General features: G+C 52.3%; 11 protein-coding genes across 11 annotated transcripts in view; 5 read left to right on the top strand and 6 right to left on the bottom strand.

Moving 5' to 3' along the window:
* The window catches only part of DACRYDRAFT_21189 (uncharacterized protein), a 1,678-nt gene extending 1,472 nt beyond the window's left edge, over positions 1-206 (bottom strand). Inside the window, exon 1 of the mRNA XM_040772281.1 lies at positions 59-206. The gene's annotated coding sequence lies outside the window, so the exon portion shown is untranslated. The remainder of the gene's footprint in view (positions 1-58) is intronic.
* Positions 207-731: 525 nt separating this feature from the next.
* Positions 732-3,023, bottom strand: DACRYDRAFT_14737 (uncharacterized protein; the record flags this gene model as incomplete). The annotated part of the gene is made up of 3 exons (XM_040771051.1): positions 732-823; positions 897-2,888; positions 2,939-3,023. The coding sequence occupies 3 exons, from the start codon at positions 3,021-3,023 to the stop codon at positions 732-734; spliced, it is 2,169 nt and encodes a 722-aa protein (XP_040630584.1).
* A 2,827-nt stretch (positions 3,024-5,850) lies between these two features.
* On the bottom strand, positions 5,851-7,536 carry DACRYDRAFT_21188 (40S ribosomal protein S4). Its single transcript, XM_040772280.1, has 5 exons — positions 7,337-7,536; positions 6,704-7,284; positions 6,444-6,651; positions 6,074-6,395; positions 5,851-6,012 (listed from the first exon to the last, which is right to left on the bottom strand). Exons 1-3 carry the CDS (start codon positions 7,361-7,363, stop codon positions 6,525-6,527), a joined length of 735 nt encoding a protein of 244 aa, XP_040630583.1. The 5' UTR covers positions 7,364-7,536; the 3' UTR covers positions 5,851-6,012; positions 6,074-6,395; positions 6,444-6,524.
* A 317-nt stretch (positions 7,537-7,853) lies between these two features.
* Positions 7,854-10,889, top strand: DACRYDRAFT_93970 (TFP11-domain-containing protein). Its single transcript, XM_040777189.1, has 3 exons — positions 7,854-9,268; positions 9,319-10,294; positions 10,344-10,889. The coding sequence occupies exons 1-3, from the start codon at positions 7,876-7,878 to the stop codon at positions 10,828-10,830; spliced, it is 2,856 nt and encodes a 951-aa protein (XP_040630582.1). The 5' UTR covers positions 7,854-7,875; the 3' UTR covers positions 10,831-10,889.
* Positions 10,890-10,989: 100 nt separating this feature from the next.
* DACRYDRAFT_21185 (actin binding protein) lies at positions 10,990-12,479 on the bottom strand. The gene is made up of 6 exons (XM_040772279.1): positions 12,414-12,479; positions 12,314-12,356; positions 11,914-12,267; positions 11,581-11,867; positions 11,254-11,532; positions 10,990-11,203 (listed from the first exon to the last, which is right to left on the bottom strand). The coding sequence occupies exons 1-6, from the start codon at positions 12,453-12,455 to the stop codon at positions 11,036-11,038; spliced, it is 1,173 nt and encodes a 390-aa protein (XP_040630581.1). The 5' UTR covers positions 12,456-12,479; the 3' UTR covers positions 10,990-11,035.
* Positions 12,480-12,652: 173 nt separating this feature from the next.
* DACRYDRAFT_21184 (Ribokinase-like protein) lies at positions 12,653-13,961 on the top strand. Its single transcript, XM_040772278.1, has 6 exons — positions 12,653-12,805; positions 12,855-12,885; positions 12,935-12,980; positions 13,027-13,392; positions 13,442-13,677; positions 13,726-13,961. The coding sequence occupies exons 1-6, from the start codon at positions 12,721-12,723 to the stop codon at positions 13,943-13,945; spliced, it is 984 nt and encodes a 327-aa protein (XP_040630580.1). The 5' UTR covers positions 12,653-12,720; the 3' UTR covers positions 13,946-13,961.
* A 162-nt stretch (positions 13,962-14,123) lies between these two features.
* On the bottom strand, positions 14,124-14,541 carry DACRYDRAFT_49135 (uncharacterized protein; the record flags this gene model as incomplete). The annotated part of the gene is made up of 3 exons (XM_040774885.1): positions 14,124-14,206; positions 14,257-14,467; positions 14,518-14,541. 3 exons carry the CDS (start codon positions 14,539-14,541, stop codon positions 14,124-14,126), a joined length of 318 nt encoding a protein of 105 aa, XP_040630579.1.
* Positions 14,542-14,787: 246 nt separating this feature from the next.
* Positions 14,788-16,908, top strand: DACRYDRAFT_77394 (phosphoglucomutase first 3 domain-containing protein). Its single transcript, XM_040776268.1, has 6 exons — positions 14,788-14,944; positions 15,000-15,021; positions 15,075-15,464; positions 15,514-16,298; positions 16,348-16,753; positions 16,805-16,908. The coding sequence occupies exons 1-6, from the start codon at positions 14,868-14,870 to the stop codon at positions 16,805-16,807; spliced, it is 1,683 nt and encodes a 560-aa protein (XP_040630578.1). The 5' UTR covers positions 14,788-14,867; the 3' UTR covers positions 16,808-16,908.
* A 798-nt stretch (positions 16,909-17,706) lies between these two features.
* Positions 17,707-19,101, top strand: DACRYDRAFT_49849 (glycoside hydrolase; the record flags this gene model as incomplete). The annotated part of the gene is made up of 6 exons (XM_040774945.1): positions 17,707-17,743; positions 17,791-17,907; positions 17,964-18,074; positions 18,124-18,238; positions 18,289-18,502; positions 18,556-19,101. Coding segments are annotated over 6 exons (1,140 nt in total), but the record flags the coding sequence as incomplete, so codon positions are not given.
* A 147-nt stretch (positions 19,102-19,248) lies between these two features.
* Positions 19,249-23,421, bottom strand: DACRYDRAFT_105842 (uncharacterized protein; the record flags this gene model as incomplete). The annotated part of the gene is made up of 12 exons (XM_040768153.1): positions 19,249-19,326; positions 19,384-19,697; positions 19,748-19,916; positions 19,970-20,121; positions 20,172-20,301; positions 20,353-20,388; positions 20,449-20,674; positions 20,724-20,776; positions 20,828-21,315; positions 21,368-21,527; positions 21,582-22,100; positions 22,144-23,421. The coding sequence occupies 12 exons, from the start codon at positions 23,419-23,421 to the stop codon at positions 19,249-19,251; spliced, it is 3,603 nt and encodes a 1,200-aa protein (XP_040630576.1).
* A 328-nt stretch (positions 23,422-23,749) lies between these two features.
* On the top strand, positions 23,750-26,637 carry DACRYDRAFT_93964 (DUF1604-domain-containing protein; the record flags this gene model as incomplete). Its single annotated transcript, XM_040777188.1, has 6 exons — positions 23,750-23,824; positions 23,880-24,039; positions 24,092-24,272; positions 24,322-24,656; positions 24,710-24,983; positions 25,038-26,637. The coding sequence occupies 6 exons, from the start codon at positions 23,750-23,752 to the stop codon at positions 26,635-26,637; spliced, it is 2,625 nt and encodes an 874-aa protein (XP_040630575.1).
* Between the last annotated feature and the right edge of the window lie 256 nt (positions 26,638-26,893).

Raw genomic sequence — 26,893 nt, 5'->3', positions numbered from 1 at the left:
CTTGGCAGGATTATGATCGCGTATGTTGCGGTAGCACCACACGAGACTCTGCAGCAAAACCAAATACGACGAGGTAATGAGGTCGGGTGCGCCAGGCTCGTCAGGATTGGCAGGAACGGCAGCGTGGATGGGCAACAGACCAAGAGGACCTGTGGGTATCCACCACACGCGTGGCAGAGAGCCTAAGCGCAGGGTGGACAACACCGCCAAAATCGGCGCAACAATATCCCTCCATAGCTCATTGATGATTGTACGGATGAGGCGTTCTAGGTACTGTGTGCCGAGCTGGTCCTTTGGTACGCTGACAGCTTTGTGCAGCACGAGAGCTATACTCTTCAGACGATCGCGCGAGGTGCCCGGTAGTGGTACATGTCGGACCGGGTGCTTCTGAGTCACGATGAGCGCAGAGCAGCCGAATTTGCTAGCGACCAGGAAAATGGGAGTGCCACCATGAAATACGGGTTCGCGCAACTCTTCAAATGTCATTGGTTGCAAGAAATTGAAGAACCCGTCGATCTGTCGTATTCGTGCAACAAGACTGTCCCACCGCTCGGCAAGATGTCTACGATTGCGAATGCCCGTCAAAGCATCGTCCCCCGTTTGAGTGTCTATTTCAAGAGAACGTCCAATTTGCCGCAGTTCGGCGGCGAGCTCTGGATGATGACGTAAAAGATTTTGATTTTGTGAAAGGAGCGAGACTTGCTGCTGCCAAAATACTGCACGTCCTTGTTCTAGAAGAACCACCGCCTGTTCGTATTGCCCCAAGGAGCAGGCACATGCTGCGGCGTCGCAAGCCAGCGGAGACGCTCCAGACAAAAGCTCCCTGAAAAGGGACACGTGATCCATGCCTAACCACGCGAGCCGTGGTAACAGGTCGGTGGCAATGACATACGCACGCAGTGCAGTCTCAAGTCGATCAACACGATGAGCTAGGGAGGCGAAAGCCGTGCAGGCTCGGAACCGATGCCTGACAACACTGGCTGAATCAACGGTTGCACTGCGGTAGTTATCAAGCGCCTTCTGAAGGTCTGTCTCGTTTTCTAGTCGTTCATACCGGAGAGCATATAGATCGCCCAAATGCCCCACGAAGTCTGCACGCAAAGAATGCCCACGAGGAACCATGTCGGTGCATCGTTCAGCGTAAACTATGGCCTGCTGAAGGTCTTCTATCGAGCGTTGAATTTCTGCCCGAGTGCCAAAACCTCCTGCGAGTAGATGCATGGCTTGCGTCTTATCAATCAGGGCACTGCCATGATGATCAAGAACACGGCGACACCAAGCTACTCCCTCTTCGAAGTCGTGCCCTTCCCCAAGCTCTCGGTAACGGCAAAAGTGCATGTCTCCAAGGACCGACCAAGTATCGGAGGGTTGCATTGTATGCCACGCGACGTCGCTCCGGGGAATAGTCTCTAGTGTTTTCATTAAGGCATAGTCCAAGTCTTCCAACCGTTTACTTCGTTTATAGCGTTCAAAGCACGACCGATAATGAGCCAGGGCGGTTTCATGTTCTCGGGTCCCCTGCAGAGGTGAGTCTTCCGACATCACTGCGTAACGTATCAATTCGTCCAGGTCTCTTTCATCTCCGTGCCAGTGAAATCGAGCAAAGAAGGCGTATACGATGTAGTGTCGGGCGAATTGGATATTATCGATTGCTTTCGCCGTGATGCCGTCTGCAATGGGTCGGAGCATATCGATGGCCGTGTCTACGTCGTCAGGCTGGCCATACTGTTCGAACCGTCGAATCATCCAGCGGCAGAGCCCGGTCTCACAGATAGGCCTGTGATGCAATTCTGGTGTCTGCGCTGATATGCGAGCCCACCACATTGCCTCCTCTAGGTCCTCCTTCCTCCCATCTCTCGATGTTTTCAGGTCGCTTACATTGCTGATGGCTTGGGCCACCATGTACCGGCGTCGGTAGCCATCGGGTGTGGCCCGAAATGCTCGTTCTCCGATCGCTATCGCATCTTCCGCGACTTTGTCGGGAGGCATGTACCAAAGATACAGCCGACATCGGTTTTGGGCGTAGGCAGCGTAGTGGATGTGAGTTGGAGGGGTCGCTTGAAGGGCTCTCTCAGCCGCGTCCTGTGCTTCTAGCACGTCGCGCTGACTAGGACGGTGAGCATTGCGGTATTTGGCATATAGTACGCGAGACAGAGTGTCTTGCAACATTGGCTCGGCGGATTGTGGATGACGCTCTGATAGACCTCTTCTAGCCACTTGTTCAGCTTTGGCGACAAGGTCTTCCCCAGCATTAGCGTGATACAGTACAATCAATGCCAAAGCAAGACGTAGGTTCGCCAGCCATTGATCTTCTTGACAAGTATGATTGACCACCTCGTTCAGAAGGTCAACTGAAGCTACGATGTCGGGTCCGTGGCCAGTGCGAAGGTATCGCATGTACCAACCCCAACCCTTCAACGATTTCCCACTCTGTTTCAGATGGTGATCGAGGTCCCCTCTCACCACCTGGTCTGCGAGGGCGACGCCATCCTCTAGGTCTTGAAAATGGGCGTTGGTGTTTCTGTATCTGCAAATGAGAGCAGATGCTAAGAGGTATTTTCGCTGGGGCAAGGACGGATGATTTTGGGGCGTGTGTTCAACCGCTCGTCGGAATCCATCGATGGACTCGTCTATGTACTGTTTGCGACTGGTGCGAATAAATGCATGGTAGTTGTGTGTGGCATTTTCGAGTGTCTCGTGATTTGGGGAGCCTGGAGTTGTATCGAAGGTCGACAGAACCGTCGAAGTTATGCGCAAGTCGGCTAGTGATGGGGGAATAGGTTCACTGTCTCTGGTGGTTCCTGTTGTGATGCTGCCACTCGGGGCACCGATCCGCAGAGTCTCGGCTCCCACCTGCTGACTAGGATGTGTAAACGACAGATCTTGATCTGAAAAAAAAAGGAAAAAAGAAAGAGAGAAAGATCAGATCCCACACAACCTGTATATACTTTGAAGGATGGCTTGCCTCTGTAGATCTCCTTTTCTTGTTCGGGAGGTCGGATCTCCTCGTCAGGTTGGCCCATCAAACGTGGCTGAGGAAACAGTAGATATTTTTGAGATAGAATATCTGGGATTTGAATGTGGTTGGTTCCGCTGCAATTCAATCGAAGGCAATACTTGTAGTTGCTGGCTTAGGGTGATCCTTCCTTTGTAGGAATTTGGCATTGCATTAGATCTTCCAGATGTATATCAAACTCCTCTCATTTTTTCTTGCGGCATGTTACTCCCGGAGATAAGCGATGGCCGTCCCCCTGGTGGTAGGTGCTGGAAGGTCGGAAAACTTCGGAGGCAGGTTGCGGAGAACAACTCGCAGGTATGTAGGCGGAGAAATCTCACTATGACATCAGGGTACCTATGAGTGAGCGCCATGGCACTAGAAAGAGGAGAACGCGCGCTTACTATCGTTCACGGGACAGCACAGCATAGACACACGCCTGGTCAGACCGGGCGCGACGTTTCTCACGAGGATTGGCAGAGCCTTCAAGGGGTATTGCGTCGTGAGTCAATATCTAACACGTAAGCTTAGTCCAATTGGAAATGGTGTCCTGGAGAACCTGCTGTGTATGTCCCCCCGCTCCTACCGATCCTTAGCTGCACGAAAATGACATAGCTGGTGATGTAAACCCTTTGCAACTTCGGGACCAGAATCCTTAAGTGTGGAATGCTGTGTGCCTTCCATAAGCCCGTCAGCAAATTTTACCCACGTATTCTGCGCCCACTAATTCCCGCTGACAAGCCTTGCTCAGAGACATGATCAAGATTCTGACGATGACTTACTCATGGAGAAGGATCAGTCTTTCCGTGCTCATTATCGGACCAGGCCTACACCGTCATTACAGTGCTTTGAGGTAACGTCCGCGGATTCCGGAGGATGTGGAGGAGGCATGGATTTGTCGGCCCCCAGGGAGGGAAGCACGTTGGCAGTACCCGGTCTCCTGGCGGAACCCTACTCGAAAACCCCATATCTCTCACGCATCGTCATCGTAAGAGGCAGATATTGTACATCAGTGGAGGAGTTGGCACAAGGGACTGGAGGATATAAATGGAAACGGAAACAATTCGATGAAGAGCGTTTGATTAGCCGCGGCGGACCCTACGGCGCGATACTCTCTCCAACCACCACCTGCGTGCTGTAGCGTTCATGCATCACCCATCTACCACATGTTCACAGCTATTGTATATTGCCACCAGGAATCGACAAACACCAGAAGATACTAGAACTAGATGGGCGGCGACACAAATCAGTGCGACAACAGGCCCCTTGAAGAGATTCAGTCAGAGCTTGAGGTGCGGGAAATGAATTCGGACCACCCAGGGTCGATATGCTCAACCAACTCGCTTTTGTAGGCGACCTTTTGCCCTCCTTTGGACCCCGCCTTGATCGCGGCTCTTGTTTCCGAGCTTGATCCACATCCTGGCTCAGATGCATTGGAGTCACTTCGCTTATCGTTGAGTGATTTGGCGGTGGAAGCTTCTGTTGCTAGGGCCTTGGATGATCGGACCACTTTACCCTCTGACTTGGACGAGCTCTCCGTTGACGAAGAGTCCGCTTTGTCTGGAAGTCAAACCTCAGCCTCGCTTCTACGCGAAGCTGGAAACTTTACCCCCGGCACGTCAGAGCAATCCTCGGACACTGGTGCTTTCGAGACACCGCTGGGGTTTCTACGGATCGTATTTCCGAATTTATCCATCCCCACTTTGAAGCAGGCAATCGAACTCACGTATGATCCTGAAATTGCCATAACAGAGGCCACTGGGCTTGACATGGGGTTATTGGTGGAATCATTGCTCAGCGAAGAATTTCTACGCGAGGAAAAGGAACGGGCTTCCGAAGAAGTTGCTCTCAAAGAAATCGACACATCTCCCGACAACCACTGGACGATAGTGAAGAGCAAAACTAAGCGAAAATCACGGTCCGTGATCCATGACCCTTCTTCATCCTCTTTACCTCCCCCAAAGCCTCGCAAACCGAAGGCGGTTACCGTTCCGCTGGTAGACCTCTTGCAACGCCAGAAGGTTCCCGCACGTCGTCCCTCTGCTGACTTTGATGTCGCACCCGACCCGTGGAGCCATCTTGCTAGTCTGGCCAGTAGATTACGTCGCCTTGTTCCCAACATGGCAGAACGGAAGTGGCTAGCGCTCTTCCATAATGTAAGCGATCCTGCTAGCAGGTTCTTTGCACAATAATTGACAGTCTCACAAGCCGGCATACCCAACCCCTTCCCATGCGGTCCGTGCGGAGCTACAACGCCTTGCGCTGCTCAATCGCGAAGTACCCACACCAGAGACACTTGCATTTTTCCTTGAGGTTCTCGGTGCCAACGAAATAGATGAGTCCGAGCTGAGCAAGAAGCACGATGCAGGATTGTGCCTTCAAGCGTGCCGGAATAATGCCGAAGATGCGCTAGACCTCTTTCGGCTGTTGGAAGATATGGACTTAGCTAACGCAGCAGTCATTCATTCTGTGCCGTACGGTTCCTCCACGCCGAATCTTGGTATCAGTCAGCCAACTCCGGCAATTCTCACATCTTGGTCAGTGCCACAATCTTCGATATCATCGACACCTCCGAGTCCGCCGCTCGATATACAGGGAACAGGGGCCTGCGGACGACCGCAGAATGAATGGCAAACTATTGCCCCACGCAGACCCGCACCTGTGACCGAGCAACATCCCCTGGCCGCCCATATACCGGCGTATCGTATTGCTGAACTACAGAATGGAAGGAAACGCAAGGCCCCCCCATCTTTCAAGAGGAACACGGAGATAACACCTGCACCGCCTATCCCTTCAGGGTTGACTGAACTCGAGAAATGCAGATGGTGGATAAAGGAGCTTAGACGGCAGAGGAATGAAGCCGTGCGGGCTGCTGGGCGTCATTGGCGGGCCGGAACAGTTCAGGACCGGGGAGGCGATGTAGCGTTTTACTATGCGGAGGAAGGTCGCAAGCTTGAGGAGAAAAGTCGGGAATGGGCGCTCAAAGCTGCAAGGCTTCAGCTGCGCCAGAATCAGAAGTACGTACCACAAGCGCACCCCTTCTGACCAGTCGCTCTGATACTATGTACGGTGAAACAGGGATCCCAACACGATCGATCTTCACGGCTTTACCTTGCAGGAGGCATTGCATGTGGCCAGGGAGGCAGTGAATGCCTGGTACAGTTCATCTACCTCCGGATATGCTCCCAACCATTCATTTACCATCATCACTGGCCTTGGGAAGCATTCTGTTAATCAGCACAGTGTGCTTGGTCCCGCAGTGTTCAGGGCGTTACAGCAGGATGGGTGGAAGGTGATCAAGAGACCGGCCACCATCGTAGTAACCGGTGTGTCAAGAGGATAGGATATTCCTGTATGTTGTTGTATCTGTATGCGTTACTGTATCAAGAATAAGCTGTCACTGCTCGATGGTCAATGTGTGCGCATGTAGCATATGCATTTTACGTCCCTAGCTTTGCATGGAATACAGTAGGCTAGGCAGCACATAACACCAACTCGATAAGCTATGGAACCATGGGAGACACTGCACTCATACGGCCTCGCGCTGCTTCCTCCTCACATCGCGCTCCTCAGCGATGGACAGCTTGACACCCTTGCCCTTGGGCAGAGAGACCCATGGCTTGACGCCCTCACCAACGACGAAAATGTTACCTATCCTGCAGGGAATGAGGAACGGTGTAAGAGCGTGAGTAATGAATAGGTGCATACCGGGTAGCGAAGTCCCTGTCAAGAACATCCTTCACGTGGACGATGTCGAAGCCACCAATGTGCTTTTCCCTGTGTACAATGGTACCGACACGGCCCATGTTACGGCCACCAGTAATCACGGCAACATTGCCGGTGTCAAACTTGACAAAGTCCACGATCTTCCCAGTCTCAAGATCAAACTTGACGGTGTCGTTAACCTTGATCAGAGGGTCGGGGTAACGGATGGTGCGTCCATCGTGGGTCACGATGTATGGTACACCCTTAGCACCGATGGCAAGCTTCTTCACCTTGAGAAGCTTGTACGTAGCCTCCTCGGGGGTAATGCGGTGGATGGTGAAACGACCCTTGACATCGTAAAGGAGACGGAAGTGTTCGCCTGACTTCTCCAGGGTGATCACATCCATGAAGCCGGCGGGGTAGGTTGTATCCGTCCGCACTTTGCCATCAACCTTGATCAGGCGCTGCATGACGATCGAGTTGACCTCACGCCCGGTCAGAGCATATTTCAGACGATTGCGCAAGAAGATGACGAGGGGAAGGCATTCGCGGAGTTTGTGGGGACCAGGGGAAGGGCGAGGGGCCTGAAGAGGATTGTTAAAGCGCTTCTTCTACCCTTGAGCAAGGCACACTCACGTAGGTACCGGACAACTTGTCCAGCATCCACGAGCTGGGGGCGGCTAAACGCTTGAGATGCTTCTTCGGACCGCGACCCTACGAAACAGAAAGATCATCAGCATTATTCAAAGGATGAGTGTAGGCGAGTCGGTAGGAGACGTCTAACGTCCAAGGGGAACACCACTATGCCGGTCACCGCGTTCCATCCATCCAACATGCCATCCATCCATCCACCGCGCCCCTCGTCTTCAGCAACCGCTGAATCCCCATGATGCTCCCCCAGGGCGTCTTCCAGCCTATCAACACCGAAAACGAGGGGATATTCACCATTGTTGATACGTTGAGGATGTCGTAGAGGGAGGTGAGGACGACGGGGACGAGGTTTTCTGGCCCAGCACAAGCGGAACCAGATGTATGCACGACCCTTCTTCGGTGGCTATGTCCTTTTTCTCCGGAGCGGCTCCGAAGTCGCCACCCCAGTCATGCAAGACGGTGTGCATTGTCCGCTCTCTGTCGTGGACACTTTATACCCACTCCTGCACTAGTCTCTTTTCATTATGGCCCGGCGCAAGAGACAAATTCTTTCAGACGACGATTCTTCTGACGATTCCAGAGAAGAAGACGGCGATGACTTCAATCCTGGCGAGAACAACGATGAACGAGCCGAACGTGAGTTATTCCAGAACCCCTACGCTCGCAACAAGAAGCGAAAGCGACGTGATCTTGATAACGAAGATGATGAAGACGAAGGATTTGGTGGGTGCCAACCTGCGGCTAGAAAACGGTCGGACTGGACGAAGGCACCAAACTTTGTCAGTGGTGGTATCAAGACGGTAACTTTGGATGAGGCTGAAGGAATCGACTCAAGTGATGAAGTGACTGGAGAACCTGGACCACAGCATGAAGACGATGTCGACCACGACGAGGAGCTCGATGAGGAAGCCGAAGAAATCCCTCCGGGAGATGAAGAGGAAAGTGACCAGGATATGGATGTATCGGATGAAGACCAACCAGTTGCTGAGCCACGAATACGAGAACCCGAAGAAGACGAAGAAGCCAACCCTGCACGTTCAGGATTCAGTGCAGCGCGATCGATGATGTCTTCTTTCTCAACTACTGCGGGCACTTCGGCTGCTCCATCTTCTACAGCCGGCATCGGCGCTCGTGGTGGCATTGGTGCTGGTCGAGGTGGTATAACCTCTTCTGCTGCATCTTACGGTCTTCCAGCGGCATTTGGAGCCTCAACGCCGCCTGTTGAACGCTCCAAGCCTTCTTTTGTACGCTCAGCTCCTGTGACGGCACCTGGCACTCCGACTCCCCCAAACCTCACAACCGCGGAAAGACGCCATTTCGACTCTCTCTCCAATACAATCGGTGCGAAGCTCATGGCGAAGATGGGTTGGCAGGCTGGTCAGGGTTTAGGTGCGGAGGGCAAGGGCATCGTGAATCCAATTGAGACCAAAATGCGCCCAACGAAGAGTGGTATCGCATACCGTGGGTTCAAAGAGAAGACAGAACAAAGTAAGGCGGAGGCACGGAGGCGGGGTGAGCATGTAAGCGATGAGGAAGATCAGCGTCCTGCTATGGGTGGGATGCAAAGGGGAGAGAGAGCCGAGGTGTTGAGGAAGACAATGAAGAAAGGCAAAGTCAAGGTTGAGCATAAAACATATGAAGAGCTCATTCGGGAAGCTGGTGCCGATGAATCTGCCATGCTTCCAGATCTTGGTATCATTATCGATGCAACTGGACCGGAGATGCGGGAGGTTTCGCTTTCCGAAGCTTCTGCCTTCTGGGCGCCTACCGCTGATCAAACACCCCCACCTCAAGTGGATGAGACGAAGTTGGCACTTCAAGGGCTTGCTCGTGAAGGAAGGGCGTTGAACGAACGAGAGAAGTACCTTGCGGGTGAAGGAAAGCGACTCGGTTCTATGGTGCGGCAAGAAGCGGAAAGTACGTGCATTCCAATTTTTCGTAGCATATGATTGCTTACATGATTATAGTGATAGCGCGACTGGAGAGAATGCGTCTTCTCGTTGATCAACTCAATGAAGAGGCAAAGGAGATCACAGCCACCTATGAACCAAGTCTGGATCCATTCACGAAGTCGTTCGAGACAATTCTGAATGAATTCTCGACCGAGTCTGATAAGTTCGGCGTGGAGGAGGTTTTCGTTGGGGCGATGAGTCCAGTCATCAGGCGGATGGTCACGAACTGGGAACCTTTGTTACATCCGGAAGCGATCAGTCAACCCTTCTATCAATGGCGACGAGCGTTCCTGCTCCGCCCTTTTCAACCGCCCAATGAGCGCTTTTCCAACAAAGGGCAATCGGACGAGAACGCTTTACAAATGACGCCCTACGAGAGTCTTGTGTGGACAGTTTGGCTTCCCAAGGTTCGAATGAGCATCAATAACTCGTGGGACCCAATCGATCCAGACCCCGCCATCCACTTGTACAAGACCTGGGCACCGCTTCTGCCGGATTTCATTCAGGCCAACATCCTTGACCAGCTCCTCCTTCCTAAACTGTCGAAAGTAGTCGCAGACTGGGATTGGCGGAAATCCGTTCCTCTGCATTCCTTTGTATTTCCTTGGTTGGAATATCTCGACTTGCGATCCGAACAGCTACTAGAAGACTGTAAGAGGAAGATCAAATCTGTCCTCAAGACGTGGAACGTTAACGATGGGTTGTGGAAGCAAATCACCGCCTGGCGCGATGTGTTTGCTCCAGGAGATTGGGATAATATGCTACTCAAACTCATCGTGCCCAAACTCAGCGCCATTATGCGTGAAGATTTCAAGGTCAACCCCAGGGATCAGAAGATGGAACCACTTAACCGAGTTCTGGAATGGAAAGATGTGATCAGGCCCTCCGTCATGGGTCAGCTATTGGAGAAAGAATTATTCCCTAAATGGCTTAACGTTCTTCACTTTTGGCTTGTACAGCCCAAGACCAGCTTCGAAGATGTTGCACAATGGTACGTCGTTGTTATACGTATGGAATGTATTTCTCACTTTCGATCACAGGTATTCATTCTGGAAGGGCTACTTGCCGACGAGCGTCAGCAAACTCGAGCCGGTCGAACAAGGCTTTAATCGCGGCCTCCATTTGATGAATCTAGCAATTGAACTGGGCCCGAGTGTCGCTAAAGAGCTACCACGACCTGAGACGCTTGCTACAAAAAACGCCTCAAGGACTGGCGTCTCTACGACTCGCCCGCAAAATGGCACCCCAAAACACGCCGCTGCCCCGCTGGCCGCCGAAGTAACATTCCGTTCGATCGTGGAGGACTTTGTCGCGGCACACAATCTTTTGTTTATCCCTATTGGTCAGGTTCACGAGGTGTCGCGTATGCCGCTATATCGCGTATCCCCGAGTATCGATGGGAAAGGTGGAATCACAGCCTATTTGCTGGATGATGCAGTCTGGATGCAGGAAGGGGCAGATTGGAAGGCCGTTAGTTTAGAGGAGATGGTGCTCCGTGCCAATCGTGCCGGGGCGCGTCAGCGTTAGAGGAAATTACCATGGTGTAATACTATTGTTGTAGCCCTATTGTTGTAGGCCTGACAGAGGCAGTTTAGAGGGGACGACACCCAAAAACAAGGGAAGATCCAACATCAAGTGAGACATCGGGACACAGGTGTCATCGTTAAGGTATTCGTACTGCAATCCATTGCTACCATCTCACACGAGTACACGTTCACAATATCCACCCATCTTAGTCGCCCCTACCAAGTTTATCTAATGCTCGGATACCCTGCTCTTCCCACTCCTCCTTTGTGATCCAGAACTCCTCCCTTTGCTTCATGATATCTGCAAGGACGGCACCGCCCAAGAAAACCATGTGCTTTCGTCGAGGTGGATCCTCGATGCGGATCTTGAATTTCTGTTGGTCGGTCAGAAGAGGGTCATGGAAGAAAATAAACGAAGACGAACGTTTAGGCGCTCAGGGTTGCCGTTGAGGACGCGAGTCAGATACAACTGCTTCATCTCCTTCTCCAAGCGCGACGGTAAGCCTGGATACATCGACGAGCCTCCAGACAGGACGATGTGCTTGTATAATTCCGAGCGGACGTCGAGGGCCGCAGAGTTGATGGTCGTAAAAAGGAGCTCTGCCATGCCGGGCTGTTCGACATCGACCAGGCTAGGCTGGAACAGGCACTCAGGAGCCTCAAAGCGCTCGGAACCGACCTTGATTTGCCTACCATCCGGCAGCTGGTTCACAGGTCAGCGTGTACACATATCAGGAATGATGCGGTTTACAGTATAGTTCTCCACGAGCACGGTTGTCTCCTCAGCCAAGCGTTGGTCCAAATCCAAGTCATAGCTGACATAACATAGCTTCTCCTTTATCTGTCGCACTGTCTCAAAGTCCGCAGTTCGGTTGAATGCGTATCCCCGCATCAGCAGGAGCTTGATAAGATAGCGCGTGACGTCGCGGCCGGCAATATCGAGCCGCCGTGTGAGATGGGATAGAGCAAAGCCTTCGAACACGGGCACTATGTGCGTGACACCATCGCCGGAATCGACGACAACACCGGTGGTCAGACCTGGATCACGTTAAGCATGAGTAGCACGGCGAGAATAGACACGGACCTTGTGCGTAAAGCGTCAATACTGCCTGGATGGCGATGTACACTCCCTGGAACCCATACTCCTCAAACATAACCTGGCACATTCTTTGCCTGTTGACCTTGGGGTTCATAGGCGGCTCGGTGAGCAAGATCTTCCGCCCCCGGGGATCAACATGCATGACTTCGTTGAACGTGTAGTCCCAAAGGATCTTCATGTCGTCCCAGTTACGGATGATGCCGTGCTCCATGGGGTGGGAGATCTGGAGGTAGTTCCGGTTCTCAGCAGCCTCGTCGCCGACCATGATGTCCTTGATGACCGTCCCGCTCGCGCGCTCTTCTGCACGAAGGATGGGCCGTCCGACAATTGAAGGGAAGACTACAGGTATGTTAGATATGATCAAGTATTTACGGCATATGCGTACCATGCTCGGGGAAGTTAGACCCTGCATAACCGATCTTGACGAACTGGACTCCATGTCAACGCCCGCCCTTCTACTCCTCTACCCTGCGAGGAAAGCGTACCCCAGTTCCGTTATCAACAACCAAAGGAGGTGGAATATCCATTTTTATTCTCCGTATATGCAAGTTTCTAAATTCAAGTTGGAAGCGCAAAGGAAGGGTAATGGGAAATATAAGTGGCAGCACGTGCAGTTGAGCAGGAGAAGTGTACTGCGCTAGGAGAGCCAGTGATTGCTCCCGCGTCGCAAGGATATAGACGTCATCCCGGAGAGGTGGTCTCCACCAGTACTTGCACTGTTGGAGAGATTGTCGGTCGTCCTCGTCGCTCTCCCTTTCTGCCAGTCTAGTTTATACGTCTTTCCTGTACAATATGGCCGCGTCTTCTGCGAGGATACTGGAGCAGGTCAGGGCGATCATCCCACCGTTGTCCGCCAAACTACATAAAGGCCAAGCAGGTGAATGCGGTTGAACTGGACAAGGGGATTAATTGCTGAGCAGTCGCAGGACGTGTTGGCGTCGTGGGGGGTTCTGCTGAGTAAGTTTAGACGCTTAATGAGCTCGCACATAAGCTAAATCAATCTCAGTTACACGGGTGCACCGTTCTTCTCGTCGATGTCGGCTATGCTGCTTGTATGTACTCAGTGCAATATTCCTTAATGCGCTAAATTTCAATCAGGGTGCCGACCTCGCCCACGTTATATGCGAGCCGACAGCTGGGAACGTAATTAAGACATACTCCCCTGACCTAATCGTGCATCGCATACTGGACGAATCTCAGCCCGTGGAAAAGGTCGAGCCCATCTTCAAAGACATCGCCTCCCGTCTACACGTCCTCGTGATTGGCCCCGGCATGGGACGCTCAGATGCGAACCAGGCGTTTGGCAGGATGGCCCTGCGAGTGGCTAGGCAGCAGGGGATGTATGTCGTGTTGGATGCGGATGGACTGTGGATGGTGCAGATGGACCCGGAGGTGGTGAAAGGGTATTCCAAGGCGGTTTTAACACCAAACGTAATGGAATTCCAGCGGTTGTGTGATAAGCTGGTGAGCGCCATCTTCGATAGCCGTGAGGAAGTGACTGACGGTTGCGTAGGGAATCAGCCAGAGTGAGGGTGACCCCACACAGCTTTGTGCTAAAGTGTCGTTAGCGCTTGGGCGGGTTACTGTGCTGCAGAAAGGTCCTGAAGATATCATTTCAAACGGTGTGGAGTCTTGGACAGTGAATGAACAGGGTAGTTTAAAGCGGTGTGGTGGACAAGGTGACGTCCTGTCGGGATGTGTGGGGACTTTCCTTGCCTGGGCGAAGAATTTCGAGGAGGGCGAGTATACGTACGTGACGGCGTACGTTTCCTCATACCCACTAACCCGCCCATATAGTGAGAAGAAGCCTGACACGGATAGTCCGCACGTCTCCATCCTTGCCGCGTACGGCGCAGCAACCATCACGCGTACAGCCAGTCGTTTCGCTTTCGCATACAAGAAACGAGCCATGCAATCGAGTGACTTGCTCGACCATGTTGGTGACAGTTATGAGTATCATTTTGGAGAGGGAAGCAGCATCTTGGAGGAGATTAAAAAGCGAACTGGGAGATTGTGAGTGTTGTAGGACGGTCTGTAGAGTAAAAGGCGTGTATTAAGTAGAACAAAGCTCATCTTAGATATAGGCGTGTGGATGACCAAGACAAGAGCACAGCGCATGACATTGGATGAACCAAACCTACAATGATGATAATACAGGGATGCACAAACGACGGAAGAGAAGACTATCCATAAAACTACTTGTTGCTCATGTTGTACTGCTTCGTGTCTAATATCTTCTTCCCGCATATTGAGCACAAGCCTTTCCTGAATGCGCAGCCTGTTTAGACCATTAGCCAATACCCAACATAGACGACTAGCCAGGCGCACCATGACAGTACTTGGCCCCATTCTGCGTCACCGTACTCTTACAATCCTTGCACTTCCCTCCATAAGGCGTGAATCTCGTGTTCGCCAACGATCCCTTGGACTTGAGACTGCTTGGCCCAACGCCGGATGTGAGTAGCTTGTTCTCCCCGACTTTGCGACCTTGTGATGTGGAGGCGGAGAAGGGGTCGGGAGCGGCGAGCTTGGATAGTTTCTGAGTTGGACTGTTAGTGCTGAGACTGATAAATGAAGGGGTATGCACACCTTTTCGCACTTTGTACAAACCATGGATCCTGACTGAGAGAGGACGAGGAATGACCAGCGTTGCACTGTGGGCGCTTACGAGAAACGTGGTGGAGCACGGAAGTTGCCGAAGCCACTCGGAGCTGCGGAGTTTCCTCGCTTCTTAACCCTTCTCAAGGTGAACGGTGCACGTGCGAGGGGCGTGGATGAGGTCATGTCGGGTGGACCCTTTTCGTGGCAACTCCGTCTCCGGTGTCCCCGTATCCGTTGCCCCACTCAACCTTGGTTGCAGCCAGCATTCCCTGCTCGCATACAACCACTCCCTCTCTTCCCTACCCCTATTCAACCTCCACGAAACAGCAACGACCGTCATGTCTTACCAGGTTCAGATTATCGCGACGACCGCGTTCACGGACCAGAAGCCTGGTACGTCGGGGTTGAGGAAGCGGTGAGTCCGAGCGACGTGTATGCGGGCAAGAAAGCGACTGATAGCGAGCATATAGGGTCAAGATTTTCCAGGGACAGGTTCATCATTCGTGACAGGTCAAGATAGGTTGATGCTGACTGTTGAGTTACAGCACTACACCGAGAACTTCGTCCAAGCTATCCTCGATGCGATGCCCGATGGTGGTAAGGGTAAGACCCTCGTCATCGGCGGCGATGGTCGGTATTGGGCACGCGAGACCGTCCAAACCATCTTCCAGATCGGTGCCGCTGCCGGTGTCAAGAAGTTCATCGTCGGTCAGGATTCAATCCTTTCGACTCCCGCAGCTTCCAACATCATCCGGAAGTACAAGACGGACGGTGGTATTCTCCTGACCGCGTCCCATAATCCTGGTGGACCCAACGCCGATTTCGGTATCAAATTCAACACCGCCAACGGGGGACCGGCACCTGAGGCTGTCACGAACAAGATCTTTGAAATTACCAAGACTCTGAAGAGTTACAAGGTGGTGGATGCTGGCACTGTAGGTTGCGCCAAGCCAAGCGTATGTTCGCTGCTAATGAATTGTGTAGCTTGATATCACCAAGATAGGATCTTTCAAATATGGTCCGGTCGAAGTGGATATCATCGATTCTGTGAAGGATTATGTTGAGCTCATGGAGGGCATCTTTGATTTCCCCCTTATCTCCAAATTCGTCTCATCGACTCCCGAATTTACCGTTCTGTTCGATGCTCTGCACGGAGTTACTGGCCCATACGGCCGCGCCATTTTCGTCGATACGCTCAAGCTCTCGGAGAATGTCCTGCAGAACTGTGTTCCTCTCCCGGACTTCGGTGGCGGACATCCTGACCCCAACTTGACGTACGCCCATAACCTCGTTGCCGCCGTCGAGAAGAATAAGATTGTATTCGGTGCCGCATCTGATGGCGATGGTGACCGCAACATGATCTATGGCGCTGGCGCTTTCGTCACTCCCTCTGATAGTGTCGCCGTCATTGCCGACTGGGCGGACTCCATTCCCTACTTCAAGAAAGGTGGTGTGCATGGTGTCGCCCGTTCGATGCCGACCTCAAAGGCTATCGATGCCGTCGGCAAGGCCCACGGATGGGAATTCTTCGAAGTTCCCACCGGTTGGAAGTTCTTCGGTAACCTGATGGATGCTGGCCGTCTGTCCATCTGCGGTGAAGAGTCTTTCGGCACCGGTTCGGATCACGTTCGGGAGAAGGATGGCGTTTGGGCCATCGTTGCCTGGTTGAATATCCTCGCGGCTGCCAACGAAGGTCAGAAAAAGCTGGTGACGATCAACGATATCCTCGCGGCTCACTACAAGAAGTACGGACGCAACTTCTTCAGCCGGTAGGTTGATTCCCTTCGTTCAACCCTTTTCGGTCTAATAAAATCCCAGTTATGACTATGAAGAGGTGTCTTCTGAAGGCGCCAACGCGTTGATCGCCAACCTTGACTCTCTGTTCGCCTCTTCTGACTTCAAGGGGTCAAAGTACACCAGCACCGGACAGACCTTCGAGGTGTCCGATACCGTCAACTTCACCTACACTGATCCTGTCGATGCCTCCGTATCGAAGAACCAAGGTCATATCATTTCCTTCTCCGACGGGTCTCGTGTTGTCTTCCGCCTGTCCGGGACTGGCAGTCACGGTGCCACTGTACGCATGTACATCGAGAAGTACTCGAAGAACGAGGCCGAATACGGTAATTCGGCCGCAGACGGCCTGAAGCCTCTTATCGACGTTGCGTTGGAGATCACGCAGCTGCAGAAGTTCCTGGGCAGGGACGAGCCTACCGTTATCACCGTACGTGCTTGGTATCATTGCAGGTTATCGAAACGCTGATCACAATCGTAGTAATCGATCTTAAGATAATGACTGCAACGAGCCAAAGAATAAGTTTCATACAATGTACAAAAAGTAGCTCCATGATTGCGGAAAATCAAAGATGTCAAATTGTCCCTGAGCAAGTCGTCAATGAGTACACGCGCACCAGTGACGCGTCTGGGAAAACGCGTCGCGCTCGGCTTGACAGCTTGACACTCGACGGACTGTGTTATTCATTATATGCTCCAAACCCTCATTCTCACCATATGGGACCGTGCCTGTACTTGATCGTCTGTGGAGCCAAGCGAACATGCAGAGTACGCGTTGGGGATGCGTACGACCTGGTTGCCTCCTGAGAGCAGGACGCGTTATGTCACCAACTCTACCGTACCGAAGCTGAATGGCCCTCTTCAGCATACGATGATCCAGGCACATGTCTTGGTACCTTGGAGTGAGTGATCGGGTGCGATGGGTTGAGGGCGGGAATGTGCTTCTCCAACGCCGCAACATACATGTACCATCCCACGGCCGAACGCCTCCAAGCGCCGATCGCATCGACATTGGCTCCAAACACCTCATAATGTTCGCTCAACTGGATAGCTCGTCTCTTGCGCTGCTTGCGGGCCCTATTCCGTATTCCCACCTTCCATTCTCACATCACAAGCATGGCAGGTTCCAGCTTTCAACGTTGTTTCGTCGCTTCAATTGCTCTCCTGGCGCTGGTCGTCGGGTCCGCTGACGCAACAGAGATCATGCGCAGGCCGTCTAATTATCTCGGGAACGTCAAGTACATGGCACATGGGAGTCGTAGTGCGAAGATGAGGAGGCAAGTTACGTCCAGCTGCGTAGGCAAGCGGCCGAGTGGATATGTAAACGGTGGGCCTTTTTTGTCACCCGTTCATAGGCACCTGCTGATCTGAACTAAAGCTGTCTATTACGGAAATTGGGATATCTATGGGCGTGGATATAGTATGGACCTATATCTCGGATCTGCCGCATCATCTCACTCTCTTTAGTGCCCTCGGACGTCCCTGCGAGTGACATTACCCACCTCCTGTACGGCTTTGCCGATGTCAATCCCAGCACCGGAGAGGTCATTCTGAGTGATGCCTACGCGGACCAGCAAAAGCATTGTGAGTCAAAGTTCAGCATCAGTTACCCTACGATAACGGCTCACGCCATCCTGCAGACCCAGGTGATTCCTGGAACGACGTCGGCAATAACCTGTATGGAAGCTTCAAGCAGTTCTACCTCATCAAGAAGCAGAACCGCAACTTCAAGGTGATTCTCTCGATTGGCGGTGAGATCATCTAATACCCCGTCTGCCATCCTATTCTCACATCTGTCAGGCTGGACCTACTCGCAAGCCGGGCATTTTGATCCTGTGATCGTTTCTCCCAGCCTTCGGGCTAAGTTCGTATCCAGCGCTGTGTCTCTGCTTGAGGACAACGGTCTTGATGGAATGTCAGTGTATATCGCTTCGCCTATGTTGATTTTGCTTATCGGTATTTCAGTGATATCGACTACGAGTACCCTGATACTGATGCCAAGGCATCGGGTTTCACTGCCCTCTTGTCTGAGCTTCGAGCTGCTCTTGATGCTCATCAACAAAGCAAGGGCGACACAGTTCCATACTCATTGAGCGCTGCTGTCTCGGCTGGACCGCAGAACTATGCCAAACTGCAGGTGAAAGAGATGGACCCATTGCTGGACTTGTGGAACCTGATGGTCAGTTCGCCTAATTTTTCACGAATAGTCGGTGATCTGATCTTCGCATATAGGCCTACGACTATGCTGGTCCATGGAGCAGTGAGTCCGGGAACGACGCGAACCTGTACGGCGGCGACATCAATACCGATAGCGCGATAAAGTGGTATCTCTCCCAGGGCGCGACCTCGACCAAAGTCAACATGGGCATCCCCATATACGGACGATCGTTCGAGAACACGGATGGCCTTAATCAGCCATACAATGGAGTGGGCCAAGGCAGATGGGAAGCAGGTGTTTGGGACTATAAAAACCTCCCATTACCTGGCGCGCAAGTTGTCGAAGATCTCCAGACGGTCTCGTCTTACTCCTACAACCCGCAGACCAAGGAACTCGTCAGCTACGATACCCCTACCATTGTCCAAGCGAAAGCGAAGTATATGCTCCAGCACAATCTAGCCGGTGCCATGTTCTGGGAGATTTCGGCCGATGCAACAGGACAGAGATCTCTGGTTGGAACCACGGCCGGTGTGTTTGGCAAACTGCAACAAATTCAGAATCATCTCGATTACCCGGGCAGCCAATTCGCCAATTTGAAGGCAGGGATGCCCGACAATTAGTGGAACAGACGCGCGTCGCTTCGCCTTTGCATGGAATCCGACTCTTGTGGTTCTTTGGGCATATCTTGATCTAGAATGGAGGTAGTAATGGAATATATATGGTATAGATAGTAAAGCTTGAGAGTAATTATGAAACGAGAAGGAACATCATGAAACAATAATATCACTATACAGTGAACCAAACGTAACATGCCCGAATCCACTTGCAGGGTTGGGCATCGCATACTGCAGGTGCATGACCTATGTCAGCAAACAGCCAGTGGTCAGATCCAACTGACTCACAGGATTGTCACCTTGCCAACCTCGCTCGGGCCGTTTGGGCCCATTGCCTTTAACGCCAGGCATGTCCGCATTCCCATTGAGGATGTACCGGACGTTCACCCAAGGGCTTGTTGGGTGGTCTCGTTCCCAACGGGTGGCTAACCTGCCAACGAGTGTATCGCTAGCAGCACGGCGGTGTAGGAAGGAGCTCTTGGTGACAATAACCATACCCAATTTACATCGGGAGAGCATTACGTTTGAGCGTTGAGTCGAAGTGAGGAATCCTGGGCGGCTGGTTCGTACTAGAGAGAGCAAAACATAATCCGCCTCATTGCCTATTTCAGCAGATTGAGCAAACAGCGGTTTTCGACTTTGTCCACAATACCTTGGAAACTGTCAACATTATACACCTTCCCTCTCCAAGCTCGGTTGCATTTTAACAGCAATTGTTCTATACATGCTCGCTGAGCATCATATGGGGTAAGAACGACGAAGTTTTTGTGGTGATAATATTTTTCAACCAGATGGACGACTGCCTGGGCTTCTTTGAGATTCTAACATAGCATCATTATCATAGCTCGCCGGAATGCGTAGAAATTGAACCCACTCGCCAACTTGTTCCAACCTTGATCTCCTCTCCATCAGATACATTAATAAATTTGAGTACGCTCGTGGATCGATCAGGCTTGAATCGGCTGTGGAGGTTGCCTTTGTAAACTTCATCGGAGAGGAATTGGTTCAATGCAAAAGGTACACGGTCTATGCCCTACCAGTCAGAGCATTGATCAAGAGTCATGTCATCTACTCACACGTCGTGCGCAAGAAATGCATATTCTTCTGCAAATGTGGCAGATCGAATACAGTTGAAAGCTCTTCAGAGAGATCAGAGCCGAAGGGCGGTACTGGCGTATACAGATAATAGTCGTGAGGCGATTGCAGCTATGAAGAAATAAACTTCCTACATTGGCAAGGGTCTCCAAACCAACAGACTTTCTTCAAGTCGGTCGATATTCTATAGAATAAATGCTGATCAAAGTCAGAAAGTGCTTATGTCAGAGAAAAGGAAAGCAGAGAGCAGACACTCACTGGAAAGTCGCCTGTGAATATTTGGGAAGCTTCATCGATGACTAGGTTCTGGACAGGGATCACTTCGAAAAGACCACGGGTAATGAGTGTACGGCTTGACATCATGGACAGTGTACACAGTATGACCGGATAGTTACGCAGAGCATGCCAAAGATCTTCCATTTTGTCTGGAAGGTCATCCAGAGTGATCAGGTTACTGCTCACGTCAGTGTACACACTCTCGTGCCTATGAGAGACATCAATGATGCGGTATGAAGTAATGATAACTTGCGTACCAAGCAGTATAGAAATCTGCTGAAACAAGAAGCTTAAATTGGCTGAAGCCATTCTTCATTAGACTTTCAGCAATATTTTTGACTCCGATATTAGATTGGCAGACAAGCCAGGATGTCTGCCCAAGTTCGGTCCATCTGTAAACTGCTGCGCTGATCGTCCTTGTCTTCCCCGAACCGGGAGGTCCATGGGTTAATACCACTGGATATTCTGGGCAGCACATGACCGCGGCAACCTGGGTCTGTGACTCATCCAGCGGAACTCTCCAGTCGTCATCATCGTCGGCCAAGTCAGCAGCGCCTCTGACACTGTCTTCCAGCATCTTGATATCGCCTTCAGTTGGGAACCAGATCGAGCGAAATATATCGCTCCGATCAGAGAGCCGTGACGGTTCTCGAAGCTGAGAAAGCATCCAATCACGCTTGGCAACTTCAGCCATAGTTGGCAGGTCACCCCCAACGACCAGGATGGACTCCACCACAGCTTTTTCGAGAAGTGCATCGGGATTTGTGAACTCAATCATGGTCTGCTTTGACCGAGTAGCGACCGCTCTACCTGGCAAAGTCTGCCCATTGTCGAATGTTATCATAACATCTTCCGAATACTCAGCATTCAAGGGGATTAACAATAGACTGGTATAACTTACTCATGCGCGGACGAATGTTTGTCGCATATCGTGCATTGGTCACGACAATTGCATTAGTAGCGGTGATGTGGCACGACACGACATCTGCCTCGTATGTGGACGGCCGAGAGCGATCGACTACATCCGCCTGCAACTGCATGGTCTCAAGGAGGCAAAGTTCCTATGTAATGATACCTGAGTGAAGGACTTATGCGGAGACTGAGGAAACACCTACTTTCTCCTGGACATGTTGTGTTTTCAGCCTGACAATCTTGTCAGGCTCGAAAGCCCTTCCATCTGCAAACAATGCCGCAAACAATGCACCAGCAACAGCGGCGGTCATGGGGCTAGGTCCTTCTTCATTCCCTTGATCTTTCAGCACCAAAGCAAGCTCTTTCAGCACAGATTTGTGCGGGTGGTTAGTCGTCATAAGAGCCAACTGCGCAGGCATGTAGACGGTTCGGGTTGTGCCAGATAGTGAGGCAGATAGATCGATGCCATTCACATGTATATCGAGATCGCGGTGAATGGCCAGTGCCAAACGTCCGAAGTCGGTCGCAATATTAGTTGGCTTTTCACGTTCAAGTAGGGTGATTAACAGCTCTCGAAGCCGCACTTCTTTGTCCATGTCAGCTGCTTCTGTCATGTATGCATCGGACATATTGATGATGACAATACTGTCTTGAGTGGCAAGAACAACCGCAGAGATGCGTGCCTTCGGCGTGAATGCAGCTGATAGACCAATGAATGGCCTCTGTGTCGACCATCTGTTCGAGCTTCTTGACATGGTTGTATACAATTCTCGGAACGCCTTCAGGGAGGTCGGATGGATTGATGAGTGTATCGGTTGACCCAGGAGTCGTACGCCCAGAACCTCCATCTTCAGATTCGACATCTCTTCGTGCACCGTCCTCCCACACGCGCACGATCTCATCCTCTACGTTCACATTATTTATGGGCTCGCCCGCTTCGTTCCAGCCTGGACCGTCCGGTAGAGGATCCCAATCGCCGTTCACAAAACGGATGGCTTCCTGAACTACCCGATAGTTCTGGTCGGCTTCGTCTCCTCGGTGATCTACAACATCCCAGTCGTTGTTTGTAGAAACTGGTATGGTGGAATTGTTTGACATATAGGTATTCTTACCCTTTCCAAATGCGGAAGTGGCGCGTGATCGCACCATCGAGGGTATTGGGGTAGAGCGAGGTTGCTCGATGTGCCGTGATAGGCTAGATCCGGACCGGACGGTGGAAGGCGTCCCAGAAGAGCTGCGGTCAATTGCTGGTTGCGGAGACCTGGGTGGAGCTTCTTGTGATGTCGAAGGCAGCAGTGAAGGGAATTCATCCTCGTCCACGACGCTGGCAGCAGTGTCGGTGAAGATAAGGCGGTCTTTCCACTTCGGGAGGTTTCCCCATTCAGCATCCACTGGCAAGGGCGGCAGAGCACCACTCTCCGAAGCCGGATCATCATCAGCCCAGGATGTGATCGTGCTCGGAGGAGCCCATTTGGACCAATCTTCAGTGGAGAGTGCAGCCAGGCCAGAAGCTTCGCCTGAGCCAGAACCGTTGTTCGTTGGCGCGGGGCTCTGGTTAGGATCTTCAGGCCAAGAGTTCGGTTGGGAGTCAACCGCGTTGCCCCGACCCCAGTCGTCCGTTTGCATGGGCGAATCATTGCCTGAAGACCAATCGTTTAGATGCGCCGGTGAGGAGTTACTCCAAGACCAGTCGTTCGACTGCGCCGGTGATGCACTACCATCCCAAGACCGCATCGGCGATGCGCTGTCCCACGACGCATTGCTCCATTGAGGGTCGTCCTGTCGACGCCATTGAGAAGATTGGGACCCAGAGCTGCCACGACCGCGCCCCCTATCCGCGGCTGCGTTGGATCCTCTGGATATTTTGTCGGGTTGGTCGCTCCAAGTCGGCGACGCTCGTCCTCTGGCGCGTTTGGTGCCAAAGGCAGAATATGAGCTTGGCCCTTCCTGGCGAGCGGGAACGTGTCGAGGTCCATCAGGTGAGCGATATCCAGATGGTGACCCTCCCGCTCCTCCGTAAGTGCGATAAGAGCGGGACGACATCCCCGGGTGAGGACAAAAAGTGATGTGCAGGTATATGCGTCAGTAATTGACTGGCAGGGTGATGATGGTCAAGAGGCAAGATGTACCTCTCGCTTGAGCCAACGCCGCCCTATGATCTCCATGTGTTCTTTTCGGGCGGACCCTTCTATGGCGACGATCTCTGCAAACTGAGAAGTTGCAAGAAGATGCGCTTATTACTGTCACAAGAGAAGCACTTCACGTGACCCAAAGTCTGGACGCTCTGCACCGCGCCACTTATGCATGGTGTCCAGCTCACAATAACTCGTTCATATTCATGTTAATTCTATCAAGATAAACAACAGTCAACATGACATCCCGTCTGAAGCGGAAGCTTGACAACATGGGCGTCGATATGTCCCATGGCACTGAGAACTTCTGTATGGTGAGTCTAGACCGACCGCTTTGCACGTCAGATCGCCCTGACGATGTGTTGTTAGATCGGCACGCCACTCCCGTCTCTCGATAAAGCGGACAAGAACGAGTTTGTACCAGTCTGGAAGCAAGATGTGAGGGATGAAAAAGGTAGGAGAAGGCTGCATGGCGCCTTCACCGGTGGCTTCAGTGCCGGCTACTTTAATACTGTGGGTTCCAAAGAAGGTATGCTGGTGATGTGCCTCCTTCGAACCATTCCATGCTCATATATTCATAGGATGGACGCCGTCGACATTTGTTTCTTCACGAGCCAGCCGAGCAAATGCTCCACGTACGCAGCGTCCAGAAGACTTTATGGACGAGGAGGATCTTGAGGAAATGCGAGCTGACCAGCAACTTGTTGATACGACCCACACAGAGGGCATGCATTTTGCTGGAGAGGGGTCAGTTTCTGACGAGTGAGTGTGCACACATTGCATGACGTTTTTGGCTCAATGTCCATGATAGCAAAGCCATCTGGAATGCACTGGTCCCATCGGTACAAGACTCGCCCGGTGCGAAGCTACTGCAAAAGATGGGTTGGCGATCCGGTCAAGGTATTGGCCCCCGCATCACTTATGCCAAACGCCGTGCTCAAGACCGCCTTGCCGGAATAAATGTTGGAGGAGACGAAGAGATGGACGAGGAAGCGGGCAAGCACCTGTATGCGCCCAGGGACACGCCGGTGGAGGTGTATCGCGCTAAGGAGGACAGTTTTGGGCTGGGGTATATGCCGGGCGAGGGTCTGCGGGAGAAATCCAGTGCGAAGAGGAAGAGAGAGGAGGAAGGTCCTAATATCAGCTGTGAGTTCGAGAAACGTTTGTTAGTCAATATGCGACTGACCCCAATGCTCTAGCTGGGTTTGGTTTGGGTGCGCTCAATGACGCAGATGAAGATGACCTAGACGTATACGAGGGCGCACGACGTGCCACCGATAAACGACGACACGCCTTCAGCATGGACGAGGATGAGGATCAGCGTGTCCTCCTCGGTTCCCAGCAAGACTCGTCCTTCCGGCGTCCTGGTCAGGTAACTGGAAAACCGCCGCAGGTACAAGAGTATTTCCCCGACGGCCAGCCAGTGCTACCTGGGTTCATGCCAGCAGGTTCCCAGCTCACAGAAGACGCCTGGTTCGTGTCGTCCCTGCAGTGGTATTCTATCCCTGATGAATCTTCTATCTGCAGGTTCGCGCCACCCCAAGTGCCCGAAAATTGGCAGGCAGATCCGACTCGCGTATGGGAGGCAAACGGTAGTGTGAAGGTTTTGGTGCCTCCGCCTAAAGGGAAGGATGGGCGGCCCACACAGCTCAAAGCCGAGGAGAGAGGGGCAATACTAGGCGAAGCACCCCTCGCTCCGCGCAGTGTATTCGACTTCATGTCAAAGGAAGCGAAGGAGCGTTTGCAGAAGGCGAGGGATTCGGTCAAGACTCATCCGGCGGAAGTGAAGAGAGAGCCATCCCCACCTCCTGAAGTCAAAATGGAAATCCCGAACCTCGACTCTACAACTGCTGCTGCAGCCCTGCGGGGCTACCAGCCGTTCACTGCCGATGCCGTTAAGCAGCGGCGATACACCGCTTACCTGCAGATGCAGCTCTCTGGTTCCGAGCCACCTCCCGAGCTCTCTCCGTTGCCTGGGCAGAATATGGATTCATTCAACAAGGAGGTCGAGGACTATGCGAAGGCCGCGCGCATTTTCAAACCTGTTATTGGCGCGATGGCGAGCCGATTTACGTCATCCTCCACAGTGGAGGTAGATACCAAGCCGCGGGAAGGCCTGCACGCGCCGGACCAGGGCGAATATCTTGAGCAACAGGAGGAAGAGACGAAATTAGAGGTGAAGGAAACGCCCAAACAGCATGCAGCCAGGATGGGCATGTTTGGCCCACTTACGCGAGAGACGAGCGTCTGGCAGCCCGCGAAATTGCTCTGCAAGCGGTTTGGAGTCAGGGATCCGTACCCTACTGGAGCGACTTTGGAAGACAAAGCCGCTGTGGCTTCATCATGGACAGCAGCAGAGGCTTCTGCCGCAGCAAGCCAGGTATTGGCCGTCGCTGCGGTGTCCACGAAGCCTATTTCAGAGAAGGAAAACGTGCCGGCAAAGAAGGACATATCCAATGTTGGCCTGGGCGAGGATGACGATCAAGGCCGGAATATTCTTACGTACGAGAAGCCCGGGATGGATATATTCAAGGCCATATTCGCGAGCGATGATGAAGACAGCGATGAGGAGGAGGAAACAGCGCCTCCTGTCCCTGCGCAGAAGATGTCCGAGAGCCAACCTCTTGAACAGTTGGTGAACCAGAGTGCTGCACCAACTGTGATGCCGCAAGCATCGAGCAGTGCTGCATATGAGCCATCAAGTGTGGATACGTCGAACGCACTTGATATCACATCGTTTAAACCAACGTTTGTCCCGAAATCGGATCGCAATAAAGAAGAGGAGAACGGTGATAAGAGTGCGAGGAAGGGAAAGAAGGACAAAAAGAAAAAGGAGCAGCGGACGCTGATTTCTTTCGATGCGGAAGAGGGGATCACCGTGAAAACGATGCCGGACGAGGACCGGAGCAAGAAGCGGAAGCGCGAAGAAAAGGAAAAGTCAAAGGACAGAGACCGACACAAGGAGAAGGAAGAGAGGCGAAAACGAAGACGAGCCGAAGAGGAGGAAGATGGCATGTGGGTGGAGAAACCGCCCCCGGAGATTGCCGTGACGACGGCGGCTGCCAAGGAGGTCACACCAGAGGCTGGCGCAGAGTCCGTAAGAAAGAGGGCATCTGATTTTTTCTAACTGTATTCCTGTGTGCAGACATCTTGTATAATGACCAATTGTGCTGTTCGGCGATCCGTAAATCTCGTCACCCGTGGCATGCTCGTGTGGTGTTAAGCGCTGAAAAGAAGCGCCGTGAGAAGCGACCCTTACACCGCCACTAAGAAATTTCTGGCCAAAGGTTACGTTGAGGTTGGGTTGATTTCCCACTCTGACGCTCGCCTTCATCAACATGCCTTCAAAAGGATCAATAAGAGTAAGCGTTCCCGGATCAAAG

Source organism: Dacryopinax primogenitus, assembly GCF_000292625.1.
Source record: "Dacryopinax primogenitus strain DJM-731 SS1 chromosome Unknown DACRYscaffold_5, whole genome shotgun sequence".
Taxonomy (NCBI): Eukaryota; Fungi; Basidiomycota; class Dacrymycetes; order Dacrymycetales; family Dacrymycetaceae; genus Dacryopinax; species Dacryopinax primogenitus.
This window is presented reverse-complemented; position numbering and strand designations above follow the sequence as displayed.

Coding starts and splice junctions, on each gene's coding strand:
- DACRYDRAFT_21185 (XM_040772279.1), bottom strand. CDS start 12,455: ATGGATATTCCACCTCCTTTGGTTGTTGATAACGGAACTGGG. Junction 12,357..12,413: donor TTGTTGATAACGGAACTGGG/GTACGCTTTCCT, acceptor CATGGAGTCCAG/TTCGTCAAGATCGGTTATGC. Junction 12,268..12,313: donor GTCTAACTTCCCCGAGCATG/GTACGCATATGC, acceptor ACATACCTGTAG/TCTTCCCTTCAATTGTCGGA.
- DACRYDRAFT_21188 (XM_040772280.1), bottom strand. CDS start 7,363: ATGCTGGACAAGTTGTCCGGTACCTAC. Junction 7,285..7,336: donor ACAAGTTGTCCGGTACCTAC/GTGAGTGTGCCT, acceptor AATCCTCTTCAG/GCCCCTCGCCCTTCCCCTGG. Junction 6,652..6,703: donor GACAGGGACTTCGCTACCCG/GTATGCACCTAT, acceptor CATTCCCTGCAG/GATAGGTAACATTTTCGTCG.
- DACRYDRAFT_77394 (XM_040776268.1), top strand. CDS start 14,868: ATGTCTTACCAGGTTCAGATTATCGCGACGACCGCGTTCACGGACCAG. Junction 15,465..15,513: donor AGGTGGTGGATGCTGGCACT/GTAGGTTGCGCC, acceptor TGAATTGTGTAG/CTTGATATCACCAAGATAGG. Junction 16,299..16,347: donor GGACGCAACTTCTTCAGCCG/GTAGGTTGATTC, acceptor ATAAAATCCCAG/TTATGACTATGAAGAGGTGT.
- DACRYDRAFT_21184 (XM_040772278.1), top strand. CDS start 12,721: ATGGCCGCGTCTTCTGCGAGGATACTGGAGCAGGTCAGGGCGATCATC. Junction 12,981..13,026: donor CGATGTCGGCTATGCTGCTT/GTATGTACTCAG, acceptor AATTTCAATCAG/GGTGCCGACCTCGCCCACGT. Junction 13,393..13,441: donor AGCGGTTGTGTGATAAGCTG/GTGAGCGCCATC, acceptor ACGGTTGCGTAG/GGAATCAGCCAGAGTGAGGG.
- DACRYDRAFT_93970 (XM_040777189.1), top strand. CDS start 7,876: ATGGCCCGGCGCAAGAGACAAATTCTTTCAGACGACGATTCTTCTGAC. Junction 9,269..9,318: donor GGTGCGGCAAGAAGCGGAAA/GTACGTGCATTC, acceptor ACATGATTATAG/TGATAGCGCGACTGGAGAGA. Junction 10,295..10,343: donor TTCGAAGATGTTGCACAATG/GTACGTCGTTGT, acceptor TTTCGATCACAG/GTATTCATTCTGGAAGGGCT.